Source organism: Rhododendron vialii, chromosome 1a (assembly GCF_030253575.1).
Source record: "Rhododendron vialii isolate Sample 1 chromosome 1a, ASM3025357v1".
In the NCBI taxonomy this organism is placed as follows: domain Eukaryota; kingdom Viridiplantae; phylum Streptophyta; class Magnoliopsida; order Ericales; family Ericaceae; genus Rhododendron; species Rhododendron vialii.
In genome coordinates, this window is record NC_080557.1 from 31,333,069 (window position 1) to 31,360,302 (window position 27,234).

Consider the following 27,234-nt stretch of genomic DNA (forward strand, 5'->3'; position numbering starts at 1 on the left):
AGCGGAATCAGTGCTTTTGGGTGGCATAATTTGAATTTAGCTTGGGAGCCTGATCAGTCCTAAAAGATGGTCAGCGGAACCAGTGCTCGAGGATGGAAAATGGAATTGATACTAAAAAAAAAAAAGAAAAGAAAAGAAGACACGGATTACGATACGCTGTGATGATGATAAACTCTGATGAGACACTAACACTTTATCTATTGATTTGATTTTTTATGAGATGAACTGTTGACTCCTGAAATTTACTATTCAAAGTTATATACTATTTTTGTTAGTGTAAGGGACATAGGGGTAGGAGTTAACTACTGAGCTTAATTGCTCCTCGGATCTACTTTTTGTGGACCTGGCATCCACACTAGTACGAATAGAGTGGGACAAACCCCATTCAAACTTCATAGCTTTTGTAACATCAGTGGGTACCACAGTAGTAGCATGACGTGCCAGTTCTTCAAAACGGGCAGTATATTGGGTTATTGTCAAGGTACGCTGCTTCAAGTCCATAAATTCCTGGGCCATGGCTTGTTTCATAGGTGCTGGGAAGTATTTTTCTGGGAAAAGGTTTTCGAACATCTGCCAGGTCATAGTTGTCAAATTGTGAGTGGTCTTGATCAAGTCCCACCAATGATCTGCTTCCCCTTGCATCTGAAATATTGCTAAGGCAATGCGATCCCCCACATTGGTCGCATTAAGTACTTCTAGGTACTTGGAGATTTGTTTGATCCATGCTGCTGCAGTGCTAGGGTTCACTTCCCCATGAAAGATTGGAGGGTGACATTTGCAGAACGCATCCAGAAGTTGATCCATACTCCTAGTTAGAGGTCCACGTGGTTGTTGCTCGCCGGTTGGCTATCGTGGTTGTTGAGGGTTGGCGGCAGCAGCAGCAATAATGCTTGCATCAATTGAACTAAGTCCTATTGCACTCCTTGCCTATTTGGTTGTGGTCCACCATCTTGTCCATTGTTTTGGCCACTATTATGGCCGTTGGCATCGTTGTTGTTTCCGTTATCGTTAGTGTTCGTTCCATTTCGTGTGTTCACCATCTATAACGATCAAATTCTTAAGTTAAGAGGGGGGTTTCTACATTTCATTTTTTCAAACCATTTTCTTTTACTTATGGTACAAGTAGTTAATCACCTATATTCTTACTAACACTTAGCCATAGAAATAATGCCACATAAGCAGGTAACGTGCCACATTCAAGTCAAACATGTAAGACCTATGTTTTCTCACAGTACGATTTTGAGTCTAAGTCGAATGACAGCTATTCAGTAATTCAAAACTAGACTTAAAAGTATCATAGATAATAGGTACGATTACTACTCAAATATACGCTCTTGGAAAAGTGATCTACCCCAATCTACCCAAGGCCGAGGGTTTGAACCTAAAGCTCTGATACCAAGTTGTAACGCCCCGATTTTCGGACACGTTAATTAAATCATTTTAAATTGATTTAATAATTCATAAAACTGATATATAAGAAATGAAATTTTATTAAACAGAGTTTAGCATTGGAAACCTTAAATACCAAATTCAAAACTACTTAATTGTCTTACAAACCAACAAAATGAAATAGAGTTTGACAAATGTGATAACACTTATGAAAATTTAAATAAAAGTACGTCAAATTAACAGAGCTACTAAAGGTATGGCCTCAAATGCTCAACAAACTCCCCTTCCTTAGCTGGGAGGTCTTCACCCTGGTACGGATCGTTTTGGGGCGGATTCTGCTCTTCGGTCTCTTGATTACTTGGCATGAAACGCCAGCCCAACGGCACTATAATGAGTTTTGAAACTCAGTAGATAAATCTTACCCATTAACCCTTACTCTACAAGCAATCACATTTATAATAAAATGAGGTAAGAATCGAAGAGCACAAAACTTATTTCATTATATAACCATCAACTTAAGTAAATTCCAGAATCTCAACTTCTATAATCATTCCAACAATGTAGTATTCACCACGTTCCAAACTCAGAATTTCACGGGACATAATTTACATGTCCTGCTAGGCTACCTCAACATCTCGAGGTCCTAGTAGGCTACTCTCACAATTCTAGGTCCATCAGGCTGCCCTCAAGGTCCTGCTAGGCTACCTTCAATACCTGAGGTCTCGCCAAGCTACCCCTGAGGTCCTGCATGGTCACCCTCACAATTCTAGGTCCATCAAGCTGCCCCCTTGGTCCTGCTAGGCTACCCTCAATACTGAGGTCCTGCCAGGCTACCCCTGAGGTCCTATTTGGCCATCCTAGCTACACCGGGTCTTTCAGGCTACCCTCAAGGTCCTACCAAGCTACCCCCGGTCACACGCAGTCCTGTCAGGCTACCCCTGAGGTCCTGCTAAGCCCACCACCTTTTCATATGTTTCCCTTTTCCACTAAGCAGAACAACGTCTACATAAGTTCTCTAAGTCCACAACTCATCCAATGTCTCTAATGTCCTTTCCACGTTCTCAGTTCAATCGACAATGCAATTATTTCAAATGATGAGTAAACATATCATAATATCACCACCTACATAGGATAATTGAACCACCGTACACCCATATCCAATGAGCTTAAGTCCAAACTAACTTCACAACAAATTTCAATATGCTTCAACACCAAAGTATTTGCAAGTGGATCAATAATAACAACAGTTCATAAAGAGTCACTGAAGCAATACATTATCGACAATTCAAAAGACCCAAGATTATTTCACATAAAGTATTCAACCTTAGGTTATTTCGAACCTTAGAGGTTCCTTTTCAACTCTTTTAACTTTGAACTAATACTTAGGATAATTAGTCCTTTCTGTGTTTCTTTATTGCTATTATCTTTATTCTATTTTTTTGTTTAGCTAATTATGTTCTTTAGTTTCTTATAGAAACAATACTCTTGAAGCTTAATTATGTCCTAAAATCCAGTGTAAAATGTTTTACTAAAAGAATACTTGAGATTAATATATTAATACATTATGTCTAATTACGTGTGAGTTTTTGGACAATAGGTTAATCATTCAAATTTCTTTATGCTGCACACTCAAGTTTTCTAATTATTTATACTACCACCAGTCATGAAAATATATGAAATAATTTCCATTGTTATCTAGTAACATTTTGTAATTATGTAACTATAAACTATGGTTTCCATTATAAAAGCTCTGTAGCGCTTCAATTAGAACAAAAACAATGTATACGCTTGTTTCATGCATTGGTTTAGTCAAAGATAAAATCACATTAACAGGTAAGTACACATATCCATCACGAAACATTACAATCAAACATTGAGTCTAAGATTGAAATCTATTTTTTGTTCAAATAAATCAAGTTTTACGGCTGCTAGGTGGAGGGTCGCCACCGCGAGGTATTGATTGGTTCGATCAATTTTTGGTATTTCTGGTTCGTCTTTACATTAGTTTGATTTGAACCACGAATATAGTACAAAACACATTTAATATACTTAGAGTTAAAGGGTGAAGAAAAATCTACCTTTATCCTTGGAGTTCTAGCTAGAATAAAAAAAATGGAGGTGCGCGGTGACGGCTATGGTGGCGGCAATGGTGGAACCCGGTGGTCCTTCTCCTTTTTCTTCCTTCTTCTTCTTCCTTTTGCTTTCTTCTTTCTTTTTGTCTCTCTCGGCAAAAAAAAAAGAAAAGAAAAGAGGGGGAGTTATTAAGGCGCTCTCTCTCTCTCTCTCTCCTGCCAAAAAGAAATTTTTTAGGAAAACGGTGGGTTTTGATTTTGGAGGTAAAAGTAATATAGGAGGGTGGGAGAGTGGGATGTCATAGAGATTGGAGAGAGATATAGTTTAGGGAGAGTTTGAAGGGGAGTGGAGAGATAATAGCGATAGGATTTAGCTAGGAAGGATAAGGAATGAGTATGAATCTATGTATATCGAAAGTGTAATCTATATCGAATATAATTTTGTACGTAATATCAGTTATATACATAATAATATATTTTAATTATTCAATCTAATTAATTATTAAATTAGTATTTAATATTTCAAATTTGTAATTAAAAAAAATAGGGCAAAAATCTGGGGTCGTTACAAATAGAGTCTCACATTGCTTGGGAGTGTAATGGGTGATCACTTAATAATATTTGGGACCTCTCCACTCATTGCCAATTGGTTTTGAGAAGGACATAAAGTTTTCACACTTTCCAATCACTGTAATGAGATTTTGTTGCTTAGATTTTACGAACTAATGAGTGCGTCTGTTGATTATATTTGTCACCTTTTCTTTGTTCTTTTCATCTGTTTGAAATTAGAGAGAATTTGGTTTGAGAGTTTCAGCTTGCGATTGCTCTAATTTATCAACGTATGCACCAATTGAATTTCGTCTTGATTTTCTACTTTCAGTATGCTAGGCTGAGAAAGAGACCTCTTCTTCTTGTGTTATGATGTACTTTTAGGTATTATATGAATTTGCAATGTTTTTATCTAATTTTTATAGCATCTGTTTTATGATGTGTTAATGGTCTTGATAATGGTGAAAAGTGGTGGTTGCATATAAAAATAGAATTTGGGTAAATGTTTTGTTTTGGCATTTCAGATGCTCCTACCCAAATTGAGTTTCTGCTCAAAATTTGATGTGGTAAAAAATGGGTAAGGGCTAGTGATGAATCAGCTTTGTCTTTAGCTCCGACCTGATCCTGCAAAACAAAGCCAGAGCTCAAGTCACCGGTGTGGTGGCGTGCCAACCACCCTTCGATGCCTAAGTCAGTAAAGAACTTGCTATATGGTGAGAGAATTGAGATTCTCGGTTATAAGTTGCGTGTACCTTTATGGGAGTTCTACCGTTGTATTTATAGGCATCTTGATAGGAGGTTGAGTCCTCGTAGTACTATTTCTCATAGATTCCGGATTACCTCGTTGAGGAATGTGGAGTTCTGACTTAGCTAGGAATCCATGGGTGTCCCGCCTTAGCTAGGAATCTTTACCCGTCTTTGATTAGATATATCTTTAGCATTTTATACTTATCTTATCGTCAGCACTCTTTTATCCCTTAGGATTTAAGTTTCTCATCATGGTATCTTTATTGGAATAAGTATATTCCATGGATTAATATTTATGGATACTATCCATCTCGTTATAGCTGGGGGCCAGAGCTGGTCCTTGGACCTCTTTCCAGCTTCGTCTGAAGGATGGAGCTGGTAAGTCTTGGATCTGTTCCAGGTAGGTTCCTAGAAGGGTCCTGGTGAGGTTAGCTTATACTCCCCAGATCTGTAGTTCTTGTAGTGCTAAGCTCCTTAAGTCTATTCTACTTATCAGGTACTCCCCTGTTTCTAAGCTCCAGCTTTTTCCTGGAGGTAAGGAACATTGGTTAGACCTAAATGGCAGTTACCGCTCTTTTTCCTTTTACAGAGGGTTTTAAATATGTGGGTCACGTCATGGGACAGGTGTCGAGATCCCTGCAACTCTGGTGTTTAGAGGTGGACAATGAAGATCAAGGAGCCGTTCTCGGGATTGATGCTCATCGTTTAAGCTCCTTATTGCCTTAATCAAACTCTATCAGAGAGGCATTCGATTTTACTTAGGCGATATTTTGTTTGAGACCCTTCTTCTTCGATCCTCGTAGAGCCCGTTATCGTTTAGGTACGTTCCTCTTTCTTCATTGTTCTTTCTCCTCTTTTTTAAACTTGATTCTCCCCTTAGTGTAGAGATTTCAAGCCCAACATGAGTTGCTCCTGGGGAGTTCATCTACGCGAGGTTGGTTGGGTTTGTTTCCGTCAACCTTTATTCCCCTATTATTAAGGATTTTGCCCCCTTACTTTATTGCACTTCAAAACAGGGTGTTCCGGGAGCTCTTCTTTCTCTCCGTTAATTCGTACCCTAAGTTCTCCATGGCGGAATCAATTTTCATCATGGAGAATACGGTCCGCATGGTGCTGATAGCCAACTGGGATCAATTGGAGGCTTTCCGAGGGCAACCGGCTTAGCCAATTCCTTCCCCTCCGAGGGAGGGAGGTAGTAGTTAGGTTGCAACTTTGTGAGTTTTACCCACAAAGTTTTTATGTAAAAATTTGTCCATACCCCTTGGGGTGTGGATTTATTAATAAAATTTCAAATAATTTTATTCTTCTGCTTGCCTTTTTCAATATCATGCGTACAGGAAAATTGAACAATCGTCCCTCGTGGGGAGTTTTATTGGCCACAGGGGCTAACAAAGAGAACACGTGGTCCTAATGAAAACAACTTTGCTGCTAAAGTTTTATTGAAAACAAAAAGTTTCCTAAAAACAGGAATAAACTTCCCAAAAAACAGAAATAGACTTACATTATAAGCACCTACTTGTAATACTTCTGGAGATGCTCCGCGTTCCATGAATTTGGCAGTTCTTTTCCCCTTAGGGTTGCGAGTCTGTATGCACCAGCCTTTACATGATGCAAGACCTGATGGGGTCCTTCCCAATTTGGCCCAAGCTTGCCCACCTTCTTTCCAGTCGGATCAACTTTCCTTATGACTAGGTCACCAATTCGAAAATCTCTTGGCCTAACCTAGGCTTCATGGTACTTGACCATTCATTGCTGGTACACGGCTATTTTGGCCATTGCTGTTTCTCTTGTTTCTTCCAAGAGATCCAGCTCAGCCCTGAGATCTTCCTGGTTTTCTTGGTGATCTATGTTTGCGGTCTTATAATTGAGGAATTCAATTTCAATGGGAACTACTGCTTCAGCCCCAAATGCAAGGGAGTATGGAGTTTCTCTAGTTGCAGTTCGGGGTGTTGTTCAATATGCCTATAGCACATTATAAAGCTCATCTGACCAAGCTCCTTTGGCCTCTCACAGCCTCTTCTTAATCCCCTTTTTGATGGTTCGATTCGTGACTTCCACTTGTTCATTAGCTTTCGGGTGAGCTTTGGACGCATAATGTACATGTATTCCCTTGGAAATACAGTATGCTTTGAACTGAGCATTGTCAAATTGTTTTCCTCGGTCTATCACTATAACTCGTGGTAATCTAAATCGGTTAATAATTAACTTCCATAAGAAGTCAATTGTAACCTCTGCTGTGATTGTGGCCAGCGCCTTAGCTTCGACCCACTTCGTAAAGTAATCTACAGCTATGATGGCATGCTGGACCTAGCCTGCTGCCATAGGAAGTGGGCTAATCATGTCTACTCCCCATTGGGCGAATGGCCAAGGTCCTTTCATTGGAGTTAAGACCGTGGGTGACCCATGAATGATATTTGCAAAGCATTGGCACTTCTCACATTTTTGGACCATAGAGTTGCAATCCTTTTGCATTCTTGGCCAGTAGTATCCCAATCTGAGGAGTTTGTAGGCCAGCATGCGGCCACCATGGTGATCCCCAGACACTTCTTGGTGGACTTCTTCCATAGCCCGTTCAAATTCTGCCATGGTCAGACATCTAAGATATGGTAATGAGAAGCTCCTTCTGTATAGCACATCTCTCATCATCAAGTATTTTGCAACTCTGATCTTGAGCTGCCTAGCTTTGACCTTATCATCTAGTAGTGTCCCATTTGTTATGTAGTCGACTATGGGACTTGTCCATGAGTTGTTGTAGTCAATAGCTTGTACCTATACGTCCGGGGCAAAGATACTTGGTAACTCCAAATATCGTACCGGTGACAATATTAAAGCTTTGCAGCTTTGCAACTTGGGCCTTCACTTTATCCAAGTACTTCTGCATTACCTCTTCCTTCACAGTATATTCTCCTAGGACTTGTCCTACTACCAGCTATGAATCACTTTTGGCTAACATGTGGTTAGCACCAACGGCCTTAGCCAACTCCAATCCAACCACAAGAGCCTCATATTCAGCCTCGTTGTTGGTTGCTTTGAACTCAAACCTAAGCGCATAGCTTAGGCGTTGTCCTTTTGGAGATGTTAAAATTAAAACAACTTCGCTTGCTTCTCTGGTTGTTGATACATCAACTTGAAGGACCCAAGGTTTAGGTTCTTCCTTGGGGAGCTCTTTTGGTTCTGGATATGTGTATTCTGCGAGGAAATCTACAAGCACTTGTACTTTGATGGCAATCCGAGGCTTGTACTCTATATCAAACTCACCAAGCTCTATTGACCATTGAATTAACCAGCTTGATGTTTCTGGGTAGTGGAGAATTCTTCGAAGTGGTTGATCGTCAGTACTTTAATAGAGTGACCCTGGAAATATGGCCGTAGCCTTCTGGTTGCTGTCACCATTGCAAAGGCTGTCTTTTCAGCTCTAGGATACCTTAGCTCAGCTCCTCGCAGCGCTCTGCTAGTGTAGTACACTGGGAGCTGCATCCTTTGCTCCTCCCTAATCAAAACTGCGCTAACAGCGTGGGGGGAGACAATAAGGTACAAGAATAGGTCTTCTCCTTCTTGGGTCCTGTTAAGCAATGGTGGGTATGTCAAATACCATTTCAGCTGATTGAAAGTTGTTTCCTTTGTGGTAGTCCACTCAAAGGCCTTTTTCAAAACCGTAAAGAATGTTTGACACTTATCAATTGCTCGTGAGATAAATCTGCTCAATGCTGCGACACGTCCTGTTAGCTTCTGGGCCTCCTTGATGTTTTGAGGTGAACGCATGGTGAGAATGGCCTGGATCTTTTCAGGGTTTGCTTCAATGCCCCTTTGAGACACCATGAAGCCTAAAAACTTCCCTGAGGAGATTCCAAAAGCACATTTTGTCGAGTTGAGCTTCATTTGGTATTTTCTAAGAACTTGAAAGGTTTCTTCCAAATCTGCAACATGGTTATGTGCCTTGGCACTTTTCACCAGCATGTTGTCCACGTATACTTCTACGTTGCTCCTGATATGTTGCCTGAACATCTTATTGACCAACCTTTGGTATGTCGCCCCTGCGTTCTTAAGATCGAAGGGCATTACTTTGTAACAATATAACCCCCTTGTCGGTGATGAATGAGGTTTTCTCTTGATCTCCTTCATGTATTTGGATTTGATTATATCCTGAAAATGCATCCATGAAGCTGAGGAGCTCGTGCCCAGCAATAGAATCTACCAAGAAGTCAATCCTTGGTAGAGGAAAGCTATCCTTTGGACATGCTTTATTGAGGTCAGTGAAGCCTACACACCTCCTCCACTTGCCATTGGATTTCTTTACAGTAACCACATTGGGTAGCCAATCGGGGTAGAGAACTTTGCGGATGGATCCCGCTTGTATGAGTTTGTCTACCTCCTTGGCCGCAGCTTCGTTTCATTCCGGAGCAAAGGTCCTTTTCTTCTACTTGACTGGGCGCATCGTGGGATCCATGTTCAGTTTGTGGGATATGACCCTTGGGTCTATCCCTGGGATATCCTCATGGGACCACGCAAAGGCGTCTTTGTTCTTTCTTAGGAATTGTAGTAGCTCAGCTCTTGCTACCATGCTCAATCCTATTCCCATCCTTACTGTCTTTCCCGGTGGCCCTGGTTCCACGGGCTCTCCATGTTGGAGCTTCTCTTCATCTTGTGTGTCGACACTCTCCACATTAATGGTGATGTTAGCTCCTCTGAGTGAGGTGACGGAACACTCCCGTGCTGCTTTCTGATCTCTTCTGACGTAAGCAACTCCCTCTGGTGTTGGGAACTTTATCATCAAATGATATGTTGAGATTATTGCCTCGATCTTATTCAGAGTTGTTCTCCCCAATATTGCATTATATGCTGAAGGACAGTCGACTACTATGAAATCAATTATTCATGTGATTTGACTTCCCTCTCCCCCCATAATGATTGGTAGGGCTATTTGACCAGCTGGGTAAATGGGCATACTTGCAAATCCAACTAATGGTGATGTCATAGGCCTTAACCTTTCTCGTCCAACCTTTAGTTGGTCATATGCATGGAGGTAGAGGATGTCAGCTGAGCTTCCGCTATCTATCAGTACCCTACGTGTGAGGTAGTTTGCTATGACAATGGTTATTACTAGTGAGTCATCATGAGGGATCTGAACTCCCTTGATGTCTTCCTCTGAGAAAATAATGGGTATTTCCTCCTTTTGGAACTTGTCTGGACGGCCAACTGTGTTGACCTCCAAATGTTCTTCTGATCTCAATTTCCTTAGGTGAGCTTTTCTAGCATTGCTGGACTCTCCGCCTCCAACAAATCCTCCATGGATGACCTTGATCTCTCCAATGGGACCTGACCGGGGTGTAGTGCCATCTCTACTCTCCTTGCTGGTATCTTCCCTCCTGGATTGCTTCTGGTTTGTTACAAAACGTTGAAGTCTCCCTCTTTGGATCAAATCCTCGATCTGCTGCTTTAGGTCAATGCAATCATCTGTGTTATGACCATGGTCTTTGTGGAACCTGCAGTATTTGTCCTTAGCTCAAGACTATTAGGATCAGTCCTTAACTTTCTGGGCCACTTGAGGTCCGGATCATCCTGTAGGTTTAAGGATTTGCTCTGCCGTAGCTATGAGCGGAGTGAACTGCTTGTACCAGCCTTGGGGGGGTCCTCCTACTCCTCCCCGCTTTGGGGATGATCTTGAATCCACCTTTTTATTTTTTGGTTCACCTCCCGTCTTGCGGGTGGATTCTTTTCTCTTATTATCAGGTGGAGGAAACTCGCCAACCTGTGATGGCCCTGCTTGGGGGTCAAAGCCATCACGTGTACGTCTTGCATATACAACTTCCTCTACGTTCATGTGTTTTTTGAGCTCTGAGCATAAGCTCTGCCAAAGTTTTCGGTGGTTCTTGAGATAAGAGGTATAGAAACTGTCCTGAGTACAGTCCAGCTATATGTGCAGTTATGCTCACACTATCGTCGGCTTCATCTATCTAAACCACCTCTTTGTTGAACCTGGTGGTGTACTCTCTCAATGACTCCCATCTTCCTTATTTCACCATTAAGAGGTTTGTTGCTGGTTTGCCGTAGCATTGGCCAAGAATAAAGTAGCTTACAAAGCTTGTGCTAAGCTCTTTAAAACTACATATGCTTCCCGATGGGAGCTTATTGAAACATGCTCGAGCACTTCCCTTGAGGGTAACAGGGAATGCCCGGCACATCACTTCGTCTGGCACTGCTTGTAGACGCATTAGAGATTTATACGTTTCCAAATGATCTAATGGGTCCATGGAACCATTGAACATCTCTAGTTGGGGCATTTTAAACTTCATTGGAAGAGGCAAACCCATGACTTTAGGTGTAAAAGGTGAATCCGTATTCTGTACCAACTCCTCTACCATAGCAGGAGTTTGTGCTTTGATATGTTTCATTAGCCCCTCAATCTGGTCTTGTATCTTAAGCAATGCCTCTTGTTCGTTGGGCGGCTTTTCTAGGGGTGATTTGTCATGCTTCTTTCGATTTTGGCTTTCTTTCTCATTGGATTCGCCTTCCTCTCTGTCGTCCTCTTCTTCATGTCGATTGTGTCATAAGTTTAGGATGCTTGGCACGGAGATTTGCTTTCATAAATCTACTTTTTCCTGCATCGTTGTTTGTAACCCTTAGGTTAATGTTTTTATTTGCTCCTGCATCTGAGTAAACACTTTTGGGGTCATCTGATCGCCTCCAGTTTTGTTTGCTGCGACGGCCTTGGCCGCTTCTGCCGCCTTAGCGGCCTTTTCGGCGGCGACCTTGGCAGCTTTTGCTGCCTTGACCATCTCGACGACCTTTGTAGCCTTGGCTGCGGTGGCGGCGGCCTTCGTGGCGTTGTCGACACCCGATCAAGTAGAACAACATTGGCTTCAGACCCCCAACAAACGGGTGTCGACGACGCCACGAAGGCCGCCACCACCGCAGCCAAGGCTACAAAGGCCGCCGAGATGGCCAAGGCAGCAAAAGCTGCCAAGATCGCCGCCGAAAAGGCCGCTAAGGCGACAGAAGCGGCCAAGGCCGTCGCAGCAAACAAAACTGGAGGTGATCAGATGACCCCGGAAGTGTTTACTCAGATGCAGGAGCAAATAAAAACATTAACCCAAGGGTTACAAACAACGATGCAGGAAAAAGTAGATTTATGAAAGCAAATCTCCGAGCCAAGCATCCTAAATTTATGACACAGTCGACATGAAGAAGAGGACGACAGAGAGGAAGGCGAATCCAATGAGAAGGAAAGCCAAAACCGAAAGAAGCATGACAAATCACCCCTAGAAAAGCCGCCCAATGAACAAGAGGCATTGCTTAAGATACAAGACCAGATTAAGGGGCTAATGAAACATATCAAAGCACAAACTCCTACTATGGTAGAGGAGTTGGTACAGAATACGGATTCACCTTTTACACCCGAAGTCATGGGTTTGCCTCTTCCAATGAAGTTTAAAATGCCCCAACTAGAGATGTTCAATGGTTCCACGGACCCATTAGATCATTTGGAAACGTATAAATCTCTAATGCGTCTACAAGCAGTGCCAGACGAAGTGATGTGCCGAGCATTCCCTGTTACCCTCAAGGGAAGTGCTCGAGCATGGTTTAATAAGCTCCCACCGAGAAGCATACGTAGTTTTTTAAAGAGCTTAGCACAAGCTTTGTAAGCTACTTCATTGCTGGCTAGCGCTACGGCAAACTAACAACACACCTCTTGACGGTGAAACAAGGAAGATGGGAGTCATTGAGAAAGTACACCACCAAATTCAACAAAGAGGTGGTTCAAATAGAAGAAGCCGACGATAGTGTGAGCATAACTGCGTAGATAGCTGAACTGTACTCAGGACAGTTTCTATACCTCTTATCTCAAGAGCCACTCAAAACTCTGGCGGAGCTTATGCTCAGAGCTCAGAAACACATGAACGCAGAGGAAGCTGTCTATGCAAGATGTACGTGTGATGGCTTTGATCCCCAAGCAGGGCCATCACAGGTTGGCGAGTTTCCTCGGCCTGATAAGAAGAGAAGAGAAGAGAATCCACCCGCAAGACGGGAGGTGAACCAAAGAATAAAAAGGTGGATTCAAGATCATCCCCGTGACGGGGAGGAGCAGGGGGACCGCCCCAAAGCCGGTACAAGTAGTTCACTCTGCTCATAGCTACGGCAGAGAAAATACTTAGCAACCTACAGGATGTTCCGGACCTCAAGTGGCCCGGAAAGTTAAGGACTAATCCTAATAGTCTCGAGCTAAGGACAAATACTGCAGGTTCCATAAAGACCACAGTCATAACACAGATGATTGCATTGACCTAAAGAAGCAGATCGAGGATCTGATCCAAAGAGGGAGACTTCAACATTTTGTAACGAAGAAGTACCAAAAGCAATCCAAAAGGGAAGATGCCAGCAAGGAGAATAGAGATGGCACCACCCCCCGGTCAGGTCCCATTGGAGAGATCAATGTCATCAATGGAGGATTTGTTGGAGGCGAAAAGTCCAGCAATGCTAGAAAAACTCACCTGAGAAAACTGAGATCAGAAGAACATTTGGAGGTCAACACGGTTGGCTGCCCAAGCAAGTTCCAGAAAAAGGAGGAAATACCCATTATTTTCTCAGAGGAAGACATCAAGGGACTTCAGATCCCTCATGATGACCCACTGGTAATAACCATTGTCGTAGCAAACTACCTCACACGTAGGGTACTTATAGATAGCGGAAGCTCAGCTGACATCCTCTACCTCCATGCATATGACCAACTAAAGGTTGGACGAGAAAGGTTAAGGCCTATGACATCACCATTAGTTGGATTTGCAAGTATGCCGATTTACCCAACTGGTCAAATTGCCTTACCAATCACTATGGGGGGAGAGGGAAGTTAGATCACACGAATAATAGATTTCATAGTAGTTGACTGTCCCTCAGCATACAATGCAATACTGGGGAGAACAACTCTGAATAAGATCGGGGCAATAATCTCCACATATCATTTGATGATAAAGTTCCCAAAGGAGTTGCTTGCATCAGAGAAGATCAGAAAGCAGCACGGAAGTGTTACGTCACCTCACTCAAAGGAGCTAACATCACCATGAATGTAGAGAGCCTCAACACACGAGATGAGGAGAAGCTCCAACATGGAGAGCCCGTGGAAGAGCTCGTGGAAGAGCTCCTGGAACCAAGGCAACCGGGAAAGACAGTAAGGATGGGAATAGGATTGAGCACGGTAGCAAGAGCAAAGCTGCTACAATTCCTAAGAAAGAACAAAGACGTCTTTGGATGGTCCCATGAGGATATCCCAGGGATAGACCCAAGGATCATATCCCACAAACTGAACGTGGATCTTACGATGCGCCTAGTTAAGCAGAAGAAAAGGAGCTTTGCTCTGGAATGAAACGAAGCTGCGGCCAATGAGGTAGACAAACTCATACAAGCAGGATCCATCCGCGAAGTTCTCTACCCCAATTGGCTAGCCAACGTGGTTATGGTAAAGAAATCCAATGGCAAGTGGAGGATGTGTGTAGACTTCACTGACCTCAATAAAGCATGTCCAAAGGATAGTTTTCCTCTGCCAAGGATTGACTCCTTGGTAGATTCTACTGCTGGGCACGAGCTCCTCAGCTTCATGGATGCATTTTCAGGATATAATCAAATCCAAATGCACGAAAGAGATCAAGAGAAAACCTCATTCATCACCGATAAGGGGTCATGTTGTTACAAAGTAATGCCCTTCGGTCTTGAGAATTCAGGGGCAACATACCAAAGGCTGGTCAACAAGATGTTCAAGCAATAGATCGGGTGCAACGTGGAAGTATATGTGGACGACATGATGGTGAAAAGTGCCAAGGCACATAACCATATTGTAGATTTGGAAGAAACCTTTCAGGTTCTCAGAAAATACCAAATGAAGCTCAACTCGACAAAATGTGCTTTTGGAATCTCCTCAGGGAAGTTTTCAGGCTTCATGGTGTCTTAAAAGGGCATTGAAGCAAAACCTGAAAAAATCCAGGCCATCCTCACCATGCACTCGCCTCAAAACATCAAGGAGGTCCAGAAGCTAATAGGACGCGTCACAGCATTGAGCAGATTCATCTCATGAGCGACTGATAAGTGTCAAACATTCTTTAAGGTTTAGAAAAAGGCCTTTGAGTGGACTACCATAGAGGAAACAACTTTCAATCAGCTGAAGGGGTATTTGACATCCCCATCATTGCTTAGCAGGACCCAAGAAGGAGAAGACCTATTCATGTTGTCACGCCCTCGATTTTCAACATAAATAATAATCATTTTCGATAAATAAAATAATAACTAACGTATCGATAATACCCAAATGACATATCTTTCCATGTTCTTAAAGTTAAATTTAAAAATTACAGTCCTAGCTCGAGGCCCCAAGTTACCAAAATACCGAAATAGAATTACAATTTACAATAATCATTCTTTCAAGAATTTCTTTCAAGTCAAATGCAGAATGTCGCCACTTTTATACCTTTAAAAGATATGATCAACTAGCACGAGATGCACATCAAGCCAATTTCCTTGCTTTGTACCTGAAAATGATAGGTTGAGCTACACTAGCCCAGTAGGAAAATTATACTCAAGTTATATGAAAATACGATGAAGCATGCAACTAGAGTGAATGAATTTTAACAAACGAACGTGAGATACAAGAGCTACCACTACGAACAAACGGACTAAGACTGGAGAATCCTAGACGTTGTACAGATGTCCCTAACCATTCATACATTAACTAGAAGCAACTTTTAAACTCGTATCAATCCAACAAACTACAACAATAGTTCAACCATCTGATAACTTTTCGAACGAACGCCACAACTACTTCCTCAACTCATACCATTCACCATAGAGTATCATTTCATAAAACTTTCCTTTTGATTTCCAAAACAAATTTTGAGAAAACTCAAGACCATTACGGGTCAAACTCCGTTGATTCGAGCTTGAATACCGGAGTCCGTTGATTTGTACCCAAATACCGGATCCGTTGATTCGCTCAAGAATACCGGAGGATTTTTTTCCTCTTTTCAAAAATCAAATTTCTTTCTTTAATAAAACCTTGATAAAACCAACCTTTTATTCTCTTTCTCGACCACCACAATTCCAAGCAACAAGCAATCCAAACATCAACATAGACTTCTAAAGCCAATCAAAATTCTCTTCATCATGCAAGACATTGAACTGTGTTACCACCCCTTGCATCGCATTGAATTCTCTCCACCTGGGTTTTCGCATTACCACACCTTGTGTTGCGGGCCCTCTAGAGTCTCCCCATTACCACACCTTGCGTTGCAGGACCCTCAATTTAAAATTATCAACATACACACACACATAATCGATCTGAATACAAGAAGACAACATTTTCCAAGTTCACCTTCGTTCATACATCATCAACAATGTATTACAATCTCATAAGCATACCCCATTGCACATTGATAAATACTTTAAGTCCATGTCATTCCTTTAAGTTTATCATGATGCCCTACGTCACGTACCGAACCTACAACGACTCCACGACACATCACCGGCTAGATTCTAAATGAGAATCTTATAAAACGAATGCCAAAGGGACCTAGGGAGCTCAACAAGATGAGACACAAGGATACGAGTCACAATACTACCCATCAGATCACTAGACAAGCTCAAGTCTACTCATAACATTCACCACGTAACCCCTTATAGCCCACGATATTCCTATTAACGTTATGGTTTCATTCCCTAACCAATGACACTAATATTATACTCTAACGAGTGCCAAGAGACAAAATCGAACCACGAGTCATTAGGAAACAAGCAATTACATTCAAGAGTGACTTAAATACATTCTAATTATATAAGGAGTCATAACACGGAACGAAACAATCTTAGAAATAGCCAACCGACATTGACAGCCCGACACACCTCTACTCAAATGGTCATAACTTTCTGTGTACTAAGAGTTTTCAGATGATTCTAGCGGCAAATGAAAGCTGACTTCAAGACCTTCGAATCGATATAAAATTTGCATGAAACGGACATCGGACAAAGAAGTTATGGCTGAAACTTAGAAAACGGGAAGAAATTTCCAGATTCGATCAAAACACAAAACCCAACCTCAAGCATGAAACAAAGCACGATCTAGGTACATAAACATCACATAACCATATAACAAGAGTAAGAAATCCCTACCACAATAGGTTTTGAGCAAAACCCTAAGTAACTCAAGCTTGAAACACCAAGATCTAGCTCCTCCCAAGCTACAATGCGAGACCTAGGTCCAAGATTCCCTAAGATCAAGGGAAATAAGTGAGGTTCAACAAGTAATTGAGAGGAGAGAGAGAAAAATCTGAAAATGATGGAGTTCTTACCTCTTTGAGCGCAATAACCTTGATTCCGGATGAAATTAGGATGAACAACCCATAGATCTTGAAGATTTTGAGGTGTTTGATGTGCAAATCCAAGAATTTGGGTGAGAGATTGAAGAGAGAAGGTAGAGGGATGATTTTAGGGCTTTGGTTCGTGGCCTTGGAGTGAGAAAATAATATAAGGGGTCTATTTATAGTGTCTGAATTGCGTGAAAATTCAAAATTTTTACATGATGTACCGGTACTGGGAAACCACGGTACAGGTACATCACAGACAGATTTGAAAATTTTTGCCAGCGTTCATCGAATCAAACCCCGATCGCTACTAACACTTTCAAACATCATTTCAACACCGAAACTCAAAATTTAACTATTTACCAAACGTCTCATACATAACAACACGTCAATCCGTGCGATCACATCAACTAAATGACCAAAGTAAATCAAAACACAATTTTACTAAAAATGAGATTATTGCGCGAGTTTTCACACCTGTACCTTGCTGCCTCCCCCCACGCTGTTAGCGCAGTTTTGATTAGGGAGGAGCAAGGGATGCAGCTCCCAGTGTACTACACTAGCAGAGCATTGCGAGGAGCTGAGCTGAAATATCCCAGAGCTGAAAGATAGCCTTTGCAATGGTGATTGCAGCCAGAAGGCTATGGCCATATTTCCAGGCTCACTCTATCAAAGTACTGACAGATCAACCACTTCAGAGAATTCTCCACTGCCCAGAGACATCAGGCCGATTAATTCAATGGTCCATAGAGCTTGGTGAGTTCGATATAGAGTACAAGCCCCGGATTGCCATCAAAGCACAAGTGCTTGCAAATTTCCTCGTAGAATACACATATCCAAAACCAGAAGAGCTCCCTAAGGAAGGACCTAAACCTTGGGTCCTTCAAGTTGATGGATCAACAACCAGAGAAGCAAGCGGAGCTAGTTTAATTTTAACATCTCCAAAAGGACAATGCCTAAGCTATGCGCGTAGGTTTGAGTTCAAAGCAACCAACAATGAGGCTGAATATGAAGCTCTTGTGGTTGGATTGGAGCTGGCCAAGGCCGTTGGTGCTAACCACGTGTTAGCCAAAAGTGATTCACAGCTGGTAATAGGACAAGTCCTGGGAGAATATATTGTGCAGGAAGAGGTAATGCAAAGCTGCAAAACTTTAATATTGTAAAGATCCCAAGGGGGCAGAACATTAAAGCTGATTATCTGGCAAAGCTGGCCACGGCCAAAGAAGATGCTATTCCACGGAATACACCGGTACGATATTTGGAGTTACCAAGTATCTTTGCCTCGAACGTACAAGTACAAGCTATTGACTATAACAACTCATGGACAAGCCCATAGTTGACTACATAACAAATGGGACACTACCAGATGATAAGGTCAAAGCTAGGCAGCTCAAAATCAGAGCTGCAAAATACCTGATGATAGGAGATGTGCTATACAGAAGGAGCTTCTCATTACCATATCTTAGAAGTCTTACCATGGCAGAATCTGAACGGGCTATGGAAGAAGTCCATCAAGGAGTTTGTGGGGATCACCAAGGTGGCCGCATGCTGGCCTACAAACTCCTTAGATTGGGATACTACTGGCCCAGCATGCAAAAGGATTGCTACTCTATGGTCCAAAAATATGAGAAGTGCCAACGCTTTGCAAATATCATTCATTGATCACCCACGGTCTTTAACTCCAATGAAAGGACCTTGGCCATTCGCCTAATGGGGAGTAGACCTAATTGGCCCACTTCCTATGGCAGCAGGCTAGGTCCAGCATGCCATCATAGCTGTAGATTACTTTACAAAGTGGGTCGAAGCTAAGGCGCTGGCCATAATCACAGCAGAGGTTACAATTGACTTCTTATGGAAATTAATTACCAGCCGATTTGGATTACCACGAGTTATAGTCATAGACCGAGGAAAGCAATTTGACAATCCTCAGTTCAAAGCATACTGTGTTTCCAAGGGAATACACATACATTATGCGTCCAAAGCTCACCCGAAAGCTAATGGGCAAGGGGAAGCCATGAATCGAACCATCAAAAAGGGGATTAAGAAGAGGTTGCGAGAGGCCAAAGGAGCTTGGCTAGATGAGCTTTATAATGTGCTATGGGCATATCAGACAACACCCCGAACTACAACTAGAGAAACTCCATACTCCTTTGCATTTAGGGCTGAAGCAATAGTTCCCATTGAAATTGAACTCCTCAATTATAGGACCGTAAGCACGGATCACCAAGAAAACCAGGAAGATCTCAGGGCTGAGCTGGATCTATTGGAAGAAACAAGAGAAACAGCAATGGCCAAAATAGCCATGTACCAGCAAAGAATGGTCAAGTACCATAAAGCCCAGGTTAGGCCAAGAGATTTTCAAACTGGTGACCTAGTCCTAAGGAAAGTTGATCCGACTGGAAAGAAGGTGGGCAAGCTTGGCCCAAATTGGGAAGGACCCTATCAGGTCTTGCATCATGTAAAGGCTGGTGCATATAGGCTCGCAACCCTAAGGGGAAAAGAGCTGCCAAATTCATGGAACGTGGAGCATCTCAAGAACTATTACAAGTAGGTACTTGCAATGGAAGTTTATTTCTATTTTTAGGAAATTTATTCCTGTTTTTAGGAAACTTTTTGTTTTCAATAAAACTTTAGCAGCAAAGTTGTTTTCATTAGGACCACGTGTTCTCTTTGTTAGCCCCCGTGGCCAATAAAACTCCCCACGAGGGACGATTGTTCAATTTTCCTGTACGCATGATATTGAAAAAGGCAATTAGAAGAATAAAATTATTCAAAATTTTATTAATGAATCCACACCCCAAGTGGTATGGACAAATTTTTACAAAAAAATTTTGTGGGTAAAACCCACAAAGTTGCAACTTAACTTGTAATAACCCTCATTCTAATTATGCTTAATACATGGATAATTGTTGTGCTTCTATTAACTATGTGGTTATAGACTTAATTTTATTTGCTAAGTTAGGCTGGAATACAAATAGCACATGGTTACTTACACACTTGTGATAAGCACCCGAGAATGTAATGAAGGGTGCGCTAGAGTCTAGTTATAGTTTAATTTAATTGTTAATTAGTTGTTTTTAACTAAGTTGGCTCGTAGAGTGTGCTAGTTTTGTTTTGCAGAAAAGCCACCAAATAAGGAGATTTAAAGGCTAAGGCATGTCACAAGTCTGGGCAAGGATGACCCGATGACTAGAATTGCCAAGGCAGAGCAGGATGCCAAGGCAACGCAAAGGCATAAAGCATGAGCAAGGCCCAGCTGTAGAGCTAAGCACCTCGGCATCGATGGAAGTGAATTATTTCAATCGGTACCGAGCTGCTTAGCAATGAGCCTTATCAACCTCGGTATCGATCGAGATAATTATGTTCAATCGGTACCGAGCCCCTATCTCAGTAGCGTAAGGCTATGGCCATCGATACTGAGAGTCTTAGCAGGGAATTTTCAGAGCATTTGGGGATTATTCCAAGCACGGATCTTAGAAGTATAAAAGCTTATGTCATTTTTGTAAAATCATGTAGCATAGATTCAATAGTACATTTTCTAGATCTAGGATTAGATTGGCTTGCATTTTCAAATTGTTCTTGTTGTTCTTCATTTTTCCAACACTTATATTTTAATTTCCTGTCTTAATTAGTTTAGTTTTGTTATTATTGTCTTTATTAAAGTTGTTGCTACTCTCCCGATCTATCTTAATCTCTAGTTTATTTCAAGTCTTGTTATTTCATTATGCTAAGTAGTTTTTCACTTGCTCCTATCTCTCTAGATATGTGTGAGTAGTTTCAAAGGTTAGGTCATGGGGTGATTAGCACCTCATGGCTCAGGCGAAAATTGCATTTTGCATCCAATAAAGCTTTAATCTTTGATTTGAAAATTGATGTGGGGTTCGGGTTTGTTTGACAAATCACCGAGGTGTTAACCTCTTTGATCATGTGTAGGTGGGAGCATCGCCTACCCACCACACATGATGCTTAAAGCTCTGTCGCTCGAGGTGTTTTCCAAATGAATTCTAGAGCTAGCTTGGTTCTCAAATCATTTTATCTTCCGATTTGAGAACTTTAATCAAGTATCTTAAATTGTGTAATTGGGTGAAGAGTGTGATTTAGCTCGAGTCTTGAGAGTTAATAAGTCCTAGACCTAGCCTATCTGTTCTCCAGTTAATTCGTTTTTAATTTAGCCTTTTATTTCTACCGTTTAAAGTAAAACAAAGTTGGCTGTCTAAAGGCTGAAAATCCGAGCTTACTTGCATCTACAAATCCGACCAAGCCATATAATTATTCCCTTGGGTACGATCCCGGTCTTCCGGATTATTATGCTTCAACTGACGTATTAGGCCCTACGCTTGGGGCGTTATTCCATTACATTGGACAAACGAAGCAACTTGATAATTTTCCTAAAAAGAGAAAAGAAAGGAGAAAGACGTACGTGTATTCCTCCTGAGAATTCCACCGCTTCATTCATCTGTGTGTGTGTGAGAGAGAGAGGGAGAGAGAGAGAGAGAGAGAGAGAGAGAGAGAGAGAGAGAGAGAGAGAGAGAGAGAGAGAAAGAACCAAACAGGAAGAGGAAGAAGAGAAAGAAGAAAGAAGAAAGGGAAAATCTAGAAGGAAAAATCCTAGCTAGCTTTGCTGATCGAAATTCAAGTAGGTATGAATTCCAAGTTTTTAGAGTGAAATTCATATTCCTTGCTGCTCTAGTAGATTGATTTCAAGTTTAATTGGAATTGGGAGTTGGGTTTTTGTTAGGGAGTTGAAGAGCTCAAGAAAGCCCTACTGAATATTTGGATTTTGTGTAGTGTAAGTAGTTTAGAACATAAATTACTTGGTTTAGAATTCTGCAGAATTGGAAAATTCATGTTTGTCTGATTTTGGAGAATTTTATTGAGATAGTTCAAAAGTTTTTAAATTTCTGAGAATTTTACTGAGAGTTCCTCTATGAGTCTTCTATCTATGGTAAAAATTTCAGGATCAAGTTCGAAGTATTGAGTTCTATAGAAATTCTTAACCTAGCATCACTCATTTCGGAACTGTGCAGTCTGCACCAATGCATGTTGGGGAAACGGCCATAATTTTTAGCTCGAGCAATGAAATTACGAACCGTTTTCTGATTTTGAAACTAGATTCATAGACCTTAAAAATTATGTGGAGCTTGTACCTTAGTTATTTCCGTGCAAAGTCAGATTTTAAGTTGAAGTTGATGAAATTGCAGATTCTCAAATTATTTCTTGAGATTGGTTGTCTAACTTCGTATCTTTCACTCTAGGACCTTATGTTCATTAAAGATAGGCTTATTTAGCATCTTCTAACCATGCTTTTGTTGCCTAATTGTCTAGGAGGTTCGTGTGAAACATGAATCGAGGTGAGTGACTCAATACCTAAATTACATGGTTTTATGCAAGTTTTTCAATTCAAAGCTTGTTCTACATGTTTTGTACTATGAGTTGAATTCCATGGAAATAAATGAAAGGTGGCTATGTTTTCCTATCTAGAAAGACATTCCTACTATGTGACACTTATACGCTAGGGGTAATGCTAAGACGTTGACGCTTATCCACTATCGGGGACGCCTAGTAGATACACCAACTATGGGGAATGTGCTTTATAAAGGCTATGCTTCTATGTTTGAAATCTCTATGAAATATTTTTATTATTTCCATGGAAAGCATGTAAATTATGTATTGGTCACTCATACAAGCGTTAGCTTATTGATAAGTAGGACACACCTAAGGAGCTCAGCACTACCAGACTTGTGGATTTGGGAAGTGCGAGCTAGCTCCACCAAACCCCTATGGGGGCTTACGGGGAGTGGAGCTATAACCTTCCAGCTCCCTCCCCCAGACGAAGCTTGAAGGAAGTCCAAGGACTAGCTCCGGCCCCTAGCTTCAATGGGAAGCATGACGTTTACAGTATCACACGAGAAATATACTTCTTCCGATAAAGATGCCACGGCAAAAAGCATAAATCCTAAGGGATAAAGGAAGGGTAAGATAAGCCCAAAATGCCAAAGATATGCATGATCATAGATGGGTATGGAATTCCTAGCTAAGGCAAGAATCCCATAGACTCCTAGCTAAGGCAGGACTCCACACTCCTCTGAGAGGAGATCCGGAACCTACGAGGTATAGTCCTACGAGGACTCAAACTCCAATTACAATGCCTATAAATATAGCAGTCGAAATCCAATACCAGGTACGAACTCTACAACAGAGAATCTCAATTCCTCCACCAAATAACAAGGATTCTACTAACTTAGGCATCGGAGGGTGGTAAGCACGCCCCCACACCGGTGACTCAAGTTATCAGCTTTGTTTTGCAGGTCTAGGTCGGAGCTGTCATCAAAGCTGCTTCATCAGCTGGCGCCGTCTGTGGGAAGCGACTTTTTCCTTACGGTGAACGACTTTGTATGGTAGAGACCCGATCAAGCAGAATGACAATGGCTTCAGATCACGAACGAACGGGTATCGTCGACGCCGCAAAGGCCGCTGCTGCTGCCAAAATTGCCAAGGCAGCCGAAGTAACCAAAGCAGCAAAAGCCGCCAGGGCCGTTGCCGTCGCCGAAAAGGCCGCTAAGGCAGCAGAAGCGGCCAAGGCCGCCGCGGCAAACCCAACAGGAGGTAATCAAATGACCCCAGAAGCGTTTGCCCATATGCAAGAGCAGATAAAAACTTTAACTCAAGGGTTATAGACTGCAATGCAGGAAAACGTGAACTTACGAAAGCAAATCTCCGAGCCAAGTATCCCGAGATTGCAAAACAGTCGCCACGGAGATGATGAGGACATGGAGGAAGGCGAATCCAGTGAAAAGGAAAGCCAAAACCGAAGAAAATATAGTAAGCCACCCCTAGAGAAGTCGCCCCACGAGCAGGAGGCGATACTCAAGATGCAAAACCAGATCGAAGGATTAATGAAGCATGTCAAAGCACAAACCCCTTCCACGGTAGAGGAGTTGGTGCAAAACACGGATTCACCTTTTCCACTTGAAGTCATGGGGCGTACTCTTCCAAGGAAGTTTAAAATGCCCCAATTGGAAACATTTAATGGCTCCACTGACCCGTTAGATCATCTGGAAACATATAAATCCTTGATGCACCTACAAGCAATGCTCGACCAGGTAATGTGTCGGGCGTTCCCAGTTACCCTCAAGGCAAGTGCCCGAGCATGGTTCAACAAGCTCCCACCGGGAAGTATACGTAGCTTCAAAGAGCTTAGCACAAGCTTTGTAAGTTACTTCAAAGCTGGCCAGCGCTACGGCAAACCAGCAACGCATCTCTTGATGGTGAAACAAGGAAGATGGGAATCATTAAGAGAATACACCACCAAGTTTAATAAAGAAGTGGTCCAAATAGATGAAGCCGACGATAACGTGAGCATAACTGCATATATTGCTGGGTTGTATTCAGGACAATTCCTATACCTTGTGTCTCAAGAGCCACCAAAAACCATGGCGGAGCTCATGCTCAGAGCTCAGAAGCACATGAACGCAGAAGAAGCTATCTACGAAAGGCGTACACATGATGGTTTTGATCCTCAAACAGGAACATCACAGATTGGCGAATTCCCTCCAATAGACAAGAAGAGGAGAGAAGCTGTCTGCAAGTTAGGAGGTGAACCAAAAAATAAAAAGGTGGACTCAAGGTCATCTTCGAAGAGAGGAGTAGCCGGAGGGCCGCCCCAAGGAAAGTACAAGCAGTTTACTCTGCTCATAGCCACGGCAGAGCAAATCCTCAGCAATCTGTAAGACGATCCAGACCTCAAGTGGCCTAGCAAGCTGAGAACCAATCCTAGCAGAAAAGCTCGGGATAAATATTGCAGGTTTCACAGAGACCACGGACACAACACAGATGACTGCATTGACTTGAAACAATAGATTGAGGATCTAATTCAAAAAGGGAGACTTCAACGTTTTGTAACAAACAAGCACCAGAAACAACCCAGGAAGGAAGACACAAACAAAGAGGGTAGAGACGGCACTACCCCCCGATCAGGTCCCATTGGAGAGATCAAGGTCATTCATGGAGGATTTGCTGGAGGTGGAGAATCCAGCAATGCTAGGAAGGCGCATCTAAGAAAACTGAGGACAGAAGAACATTTGGAGGTTAACACAATTAGCTGACCAAGTAAATTTCAGAGAAAAGAGGAAATACCTACAATATTCTCAGAAGAAGATGTCAAAGGAATTCAAATTCCCCATGACGACCCTCTGGTTATAACCATTGTCGTGGCAAACTACCTCACACGAAGAGTGTTGATCGACAGCGGAAGCTCAGCCGATATACTCTACCTCCATGCATATGACCAATTAAAGGTTGGACGAGAAGGCTAAGGCCTATGGTTTCACCGCTAGTTGGGTTTGCAGGTACGCCTGTTTACCCAGCTGGTCAGATAGCACTACCAATTACTATGGGAGAGGAGAGAAGTGAGATTACGCGTATGATTGATTTCATAGTAGTCGACTGCCCCTCGGCATATAATGCAATCCTAGGAAGGACGACTTTGAACAAGATTGGGGCAATAATCTCCACGTACCATTTGATGATAAAATTCCCAACGTCAGAAGGAGTTGCCTGTGTTAGAGGAGATCAGAAAGCAGCACGGGAATGTTACGTTACTTCACTCAGAGGAGCTAACATCACCATGAACATAGAGAGTCTCGACACTCGGGATGAAGAAAAGCTCCAACATGGAGAACCCATAGAAGAGCTTGTGGAAGAACTTCTGGAGCCACGGCAACCAGGAAAGATAGTGAGAATTGGAACAGGATTGAGCACGGCTGCAAAGTCAGAGCTACTGCAATTCCTAAGAAAGAATAAAGACGTTTTTGCGTGATCCCACAAAGACATCCCTGGAATTGACCCATGGGTCATATCTCACAGGCTGAACATTGACCCCACAGTGCGTCCTGTTAAGCAGAAGAAAATAACCATTGCTCTGAAACAAAATGAAGCTGCAGCCAAGGAAGTAGATAAGCTCATACAAGCGGGGTCCATTCGTGAAATTCTTTACCCCGACTAGCTAGCCAACGTGGTCATGGTGAAGAAAGCTAATGGCAAATGGAGAATCTGTGTAGATTTCACTGACCTCAACAAAGCATGTCCAAAGGATAGCTTTCCTCTCCCAAGGATTGATCCATTGGTAGATTCTACTGCCGGACATGAACTCCTTAGCTTTATGGATGCATTTTCAGGATATAATCAAATCCAAATGCATGAAGGAGAACAAGAAAAAACCTCATTTATCACCGACAGGGGATTATATTACTAGAAAGTAATGCCCTTTAGTCTCAAGAATGCAGGGGCGACATACCGGAGGTTGGTTAGCAGGATGTTCAAGCAATAGATCGGACACAACGTAGAAGTATACGTGGATGACATGCTGGTTAAAAGTGCTAAGGCACATAACCATGTTGCGAATTTGGAAGAAACCTTCCAGGTTCTCAGAAAATACTGAATGAAGCTCAACTCAACAAAATGTGCTTTTGGAATCTCGTCAGGGAAGTTCTTAGGTTTCATGGTGTCTCAAAGAGGGATCGAGGCAAATCCTGAAAAGATTCAAGCTATACTCACCATGCGTTCACCACGGAATATCAAGGAGGTCCAAAAGCTCACAGGACGAGTTGCAGCTTTGAGCAGGTTTATCTCACGAGCAACTGATAAGTGTCAAACATTCTTTAAGGTTCTAAAAAAAGCCTTTGAATGGACAACCACGGAGGAAATAGCTTTCACCCAATTGAAGGAGTATTTAGCATCACCACCGCTACTGAGCAGGACCCAAGATGGAGAGAATCTATTCCTGTACTTAGTTATCTCCCCTCAAGCCGCCATCACTGTTTTGGTTCGGGAAGAGCAGGGAACCCAACTCCCAGTGTACTATACCAGTAGGGCACTATGGGGAGCTGAATTAAGATACCCAAGAGCTAAAAAAATAGCCTTTGCAATGGTGATAGCAGCCAGAAGGCTACGACCATACTTCCAGGCTCATCCAATCAAAGTGCTAACAGACCAACCACTTCAAAGAATTCTCCACTCCCCAGAGACATCAGGCCGGCTAATTCAGTGGTCAATAGAGCTTGGCGAATTTGATATAGAGTATAAGCCTCGAACTACCATCAAGGTGCAGGTGCTGGCAGATTTCCTTGCAGAATACACAT

At 42.2% G+C, this 27,234-nt stretch overlaps 4 protein-coding genes across 4 annotated transcripts; 2 read left to right on the forward strand and 2 right to left on the reverse strand.

The window, feature by feature from the left end:
• Nucleotides 1-255: 255 nt before the first annotated feature.
• Nucleotides 256-804, reverse strand: LOC131330626 (uncharacterized). The gene has a single exon (XM_058364266.1). It carries the CDS (start codon nucleotides 802-804, stop codon nucleotides 256-258), a length of 549 nt encoding a protein of 182 aa, XP_058220249.1.
• An 8,370-nt stretch (nucleotides 805-9,174) lies between these two features.
• Nucleotides 9,175-11,119, reverse strand: LOC131330637 (uncharacterized). Its single transcript, XM_058364289.1, has 4 exons — nucleotides 10,778-11,119; nucleotides 10,373-10,653; nucleotides 9,705-10,240; nucleotides 9,175-9,596 (listed from the first exon to the last, which is right to left on the reverse strand). Exons 1-4 carry the CDS (start codon nucleotides 11,117-11,119, stop codon nucleotides 9,175-9,177), a joined length of 1,581 nt encoding a protein of 526 aa, XP_058220272.1.
• A 12,659-nt stretch (nucleotides 11,120-23,778) lies between these two features.
• Nucleotides 23,779-25,410, forward strand: LOC131330646 (uncharacterized). Its single transcript, XM_058364301.1, has 3 exons — nucleotides 23,779-24,821; nucleotides 25,023-25,182; nucleotides 25,216-25,410. The coding sequence occupies exons 1-3, from the start codon at nucleotides 23,779-23,781 to the stop codon at nucleotides 25,408-25,410; spliced, it is 1,398 nt and encodes a 465-aa protein (XP_058220284.1).
• A 5-nt stretch (nucleotides 25,411-25,415) lies between these two features.
• On the forward strand, nucleotides 25,416-26,099 carry LOC131330652 (uncharacterized). The gene is made up of 2 exons (XM_058364314.1): nucleotides 25,416-25,864; nucleotides 25,961-26,099. Exons 1-2 carry the CDS (start codon nucleotides 25,416-25,418, stop codon nucleotides 26,097-26,099), a joined length of 588 nt encoding a protein of 195 aa, XP_058220297.1.
• Nucleotides 26,100-27,234: the final 1,135 nt, after the last annotated feature.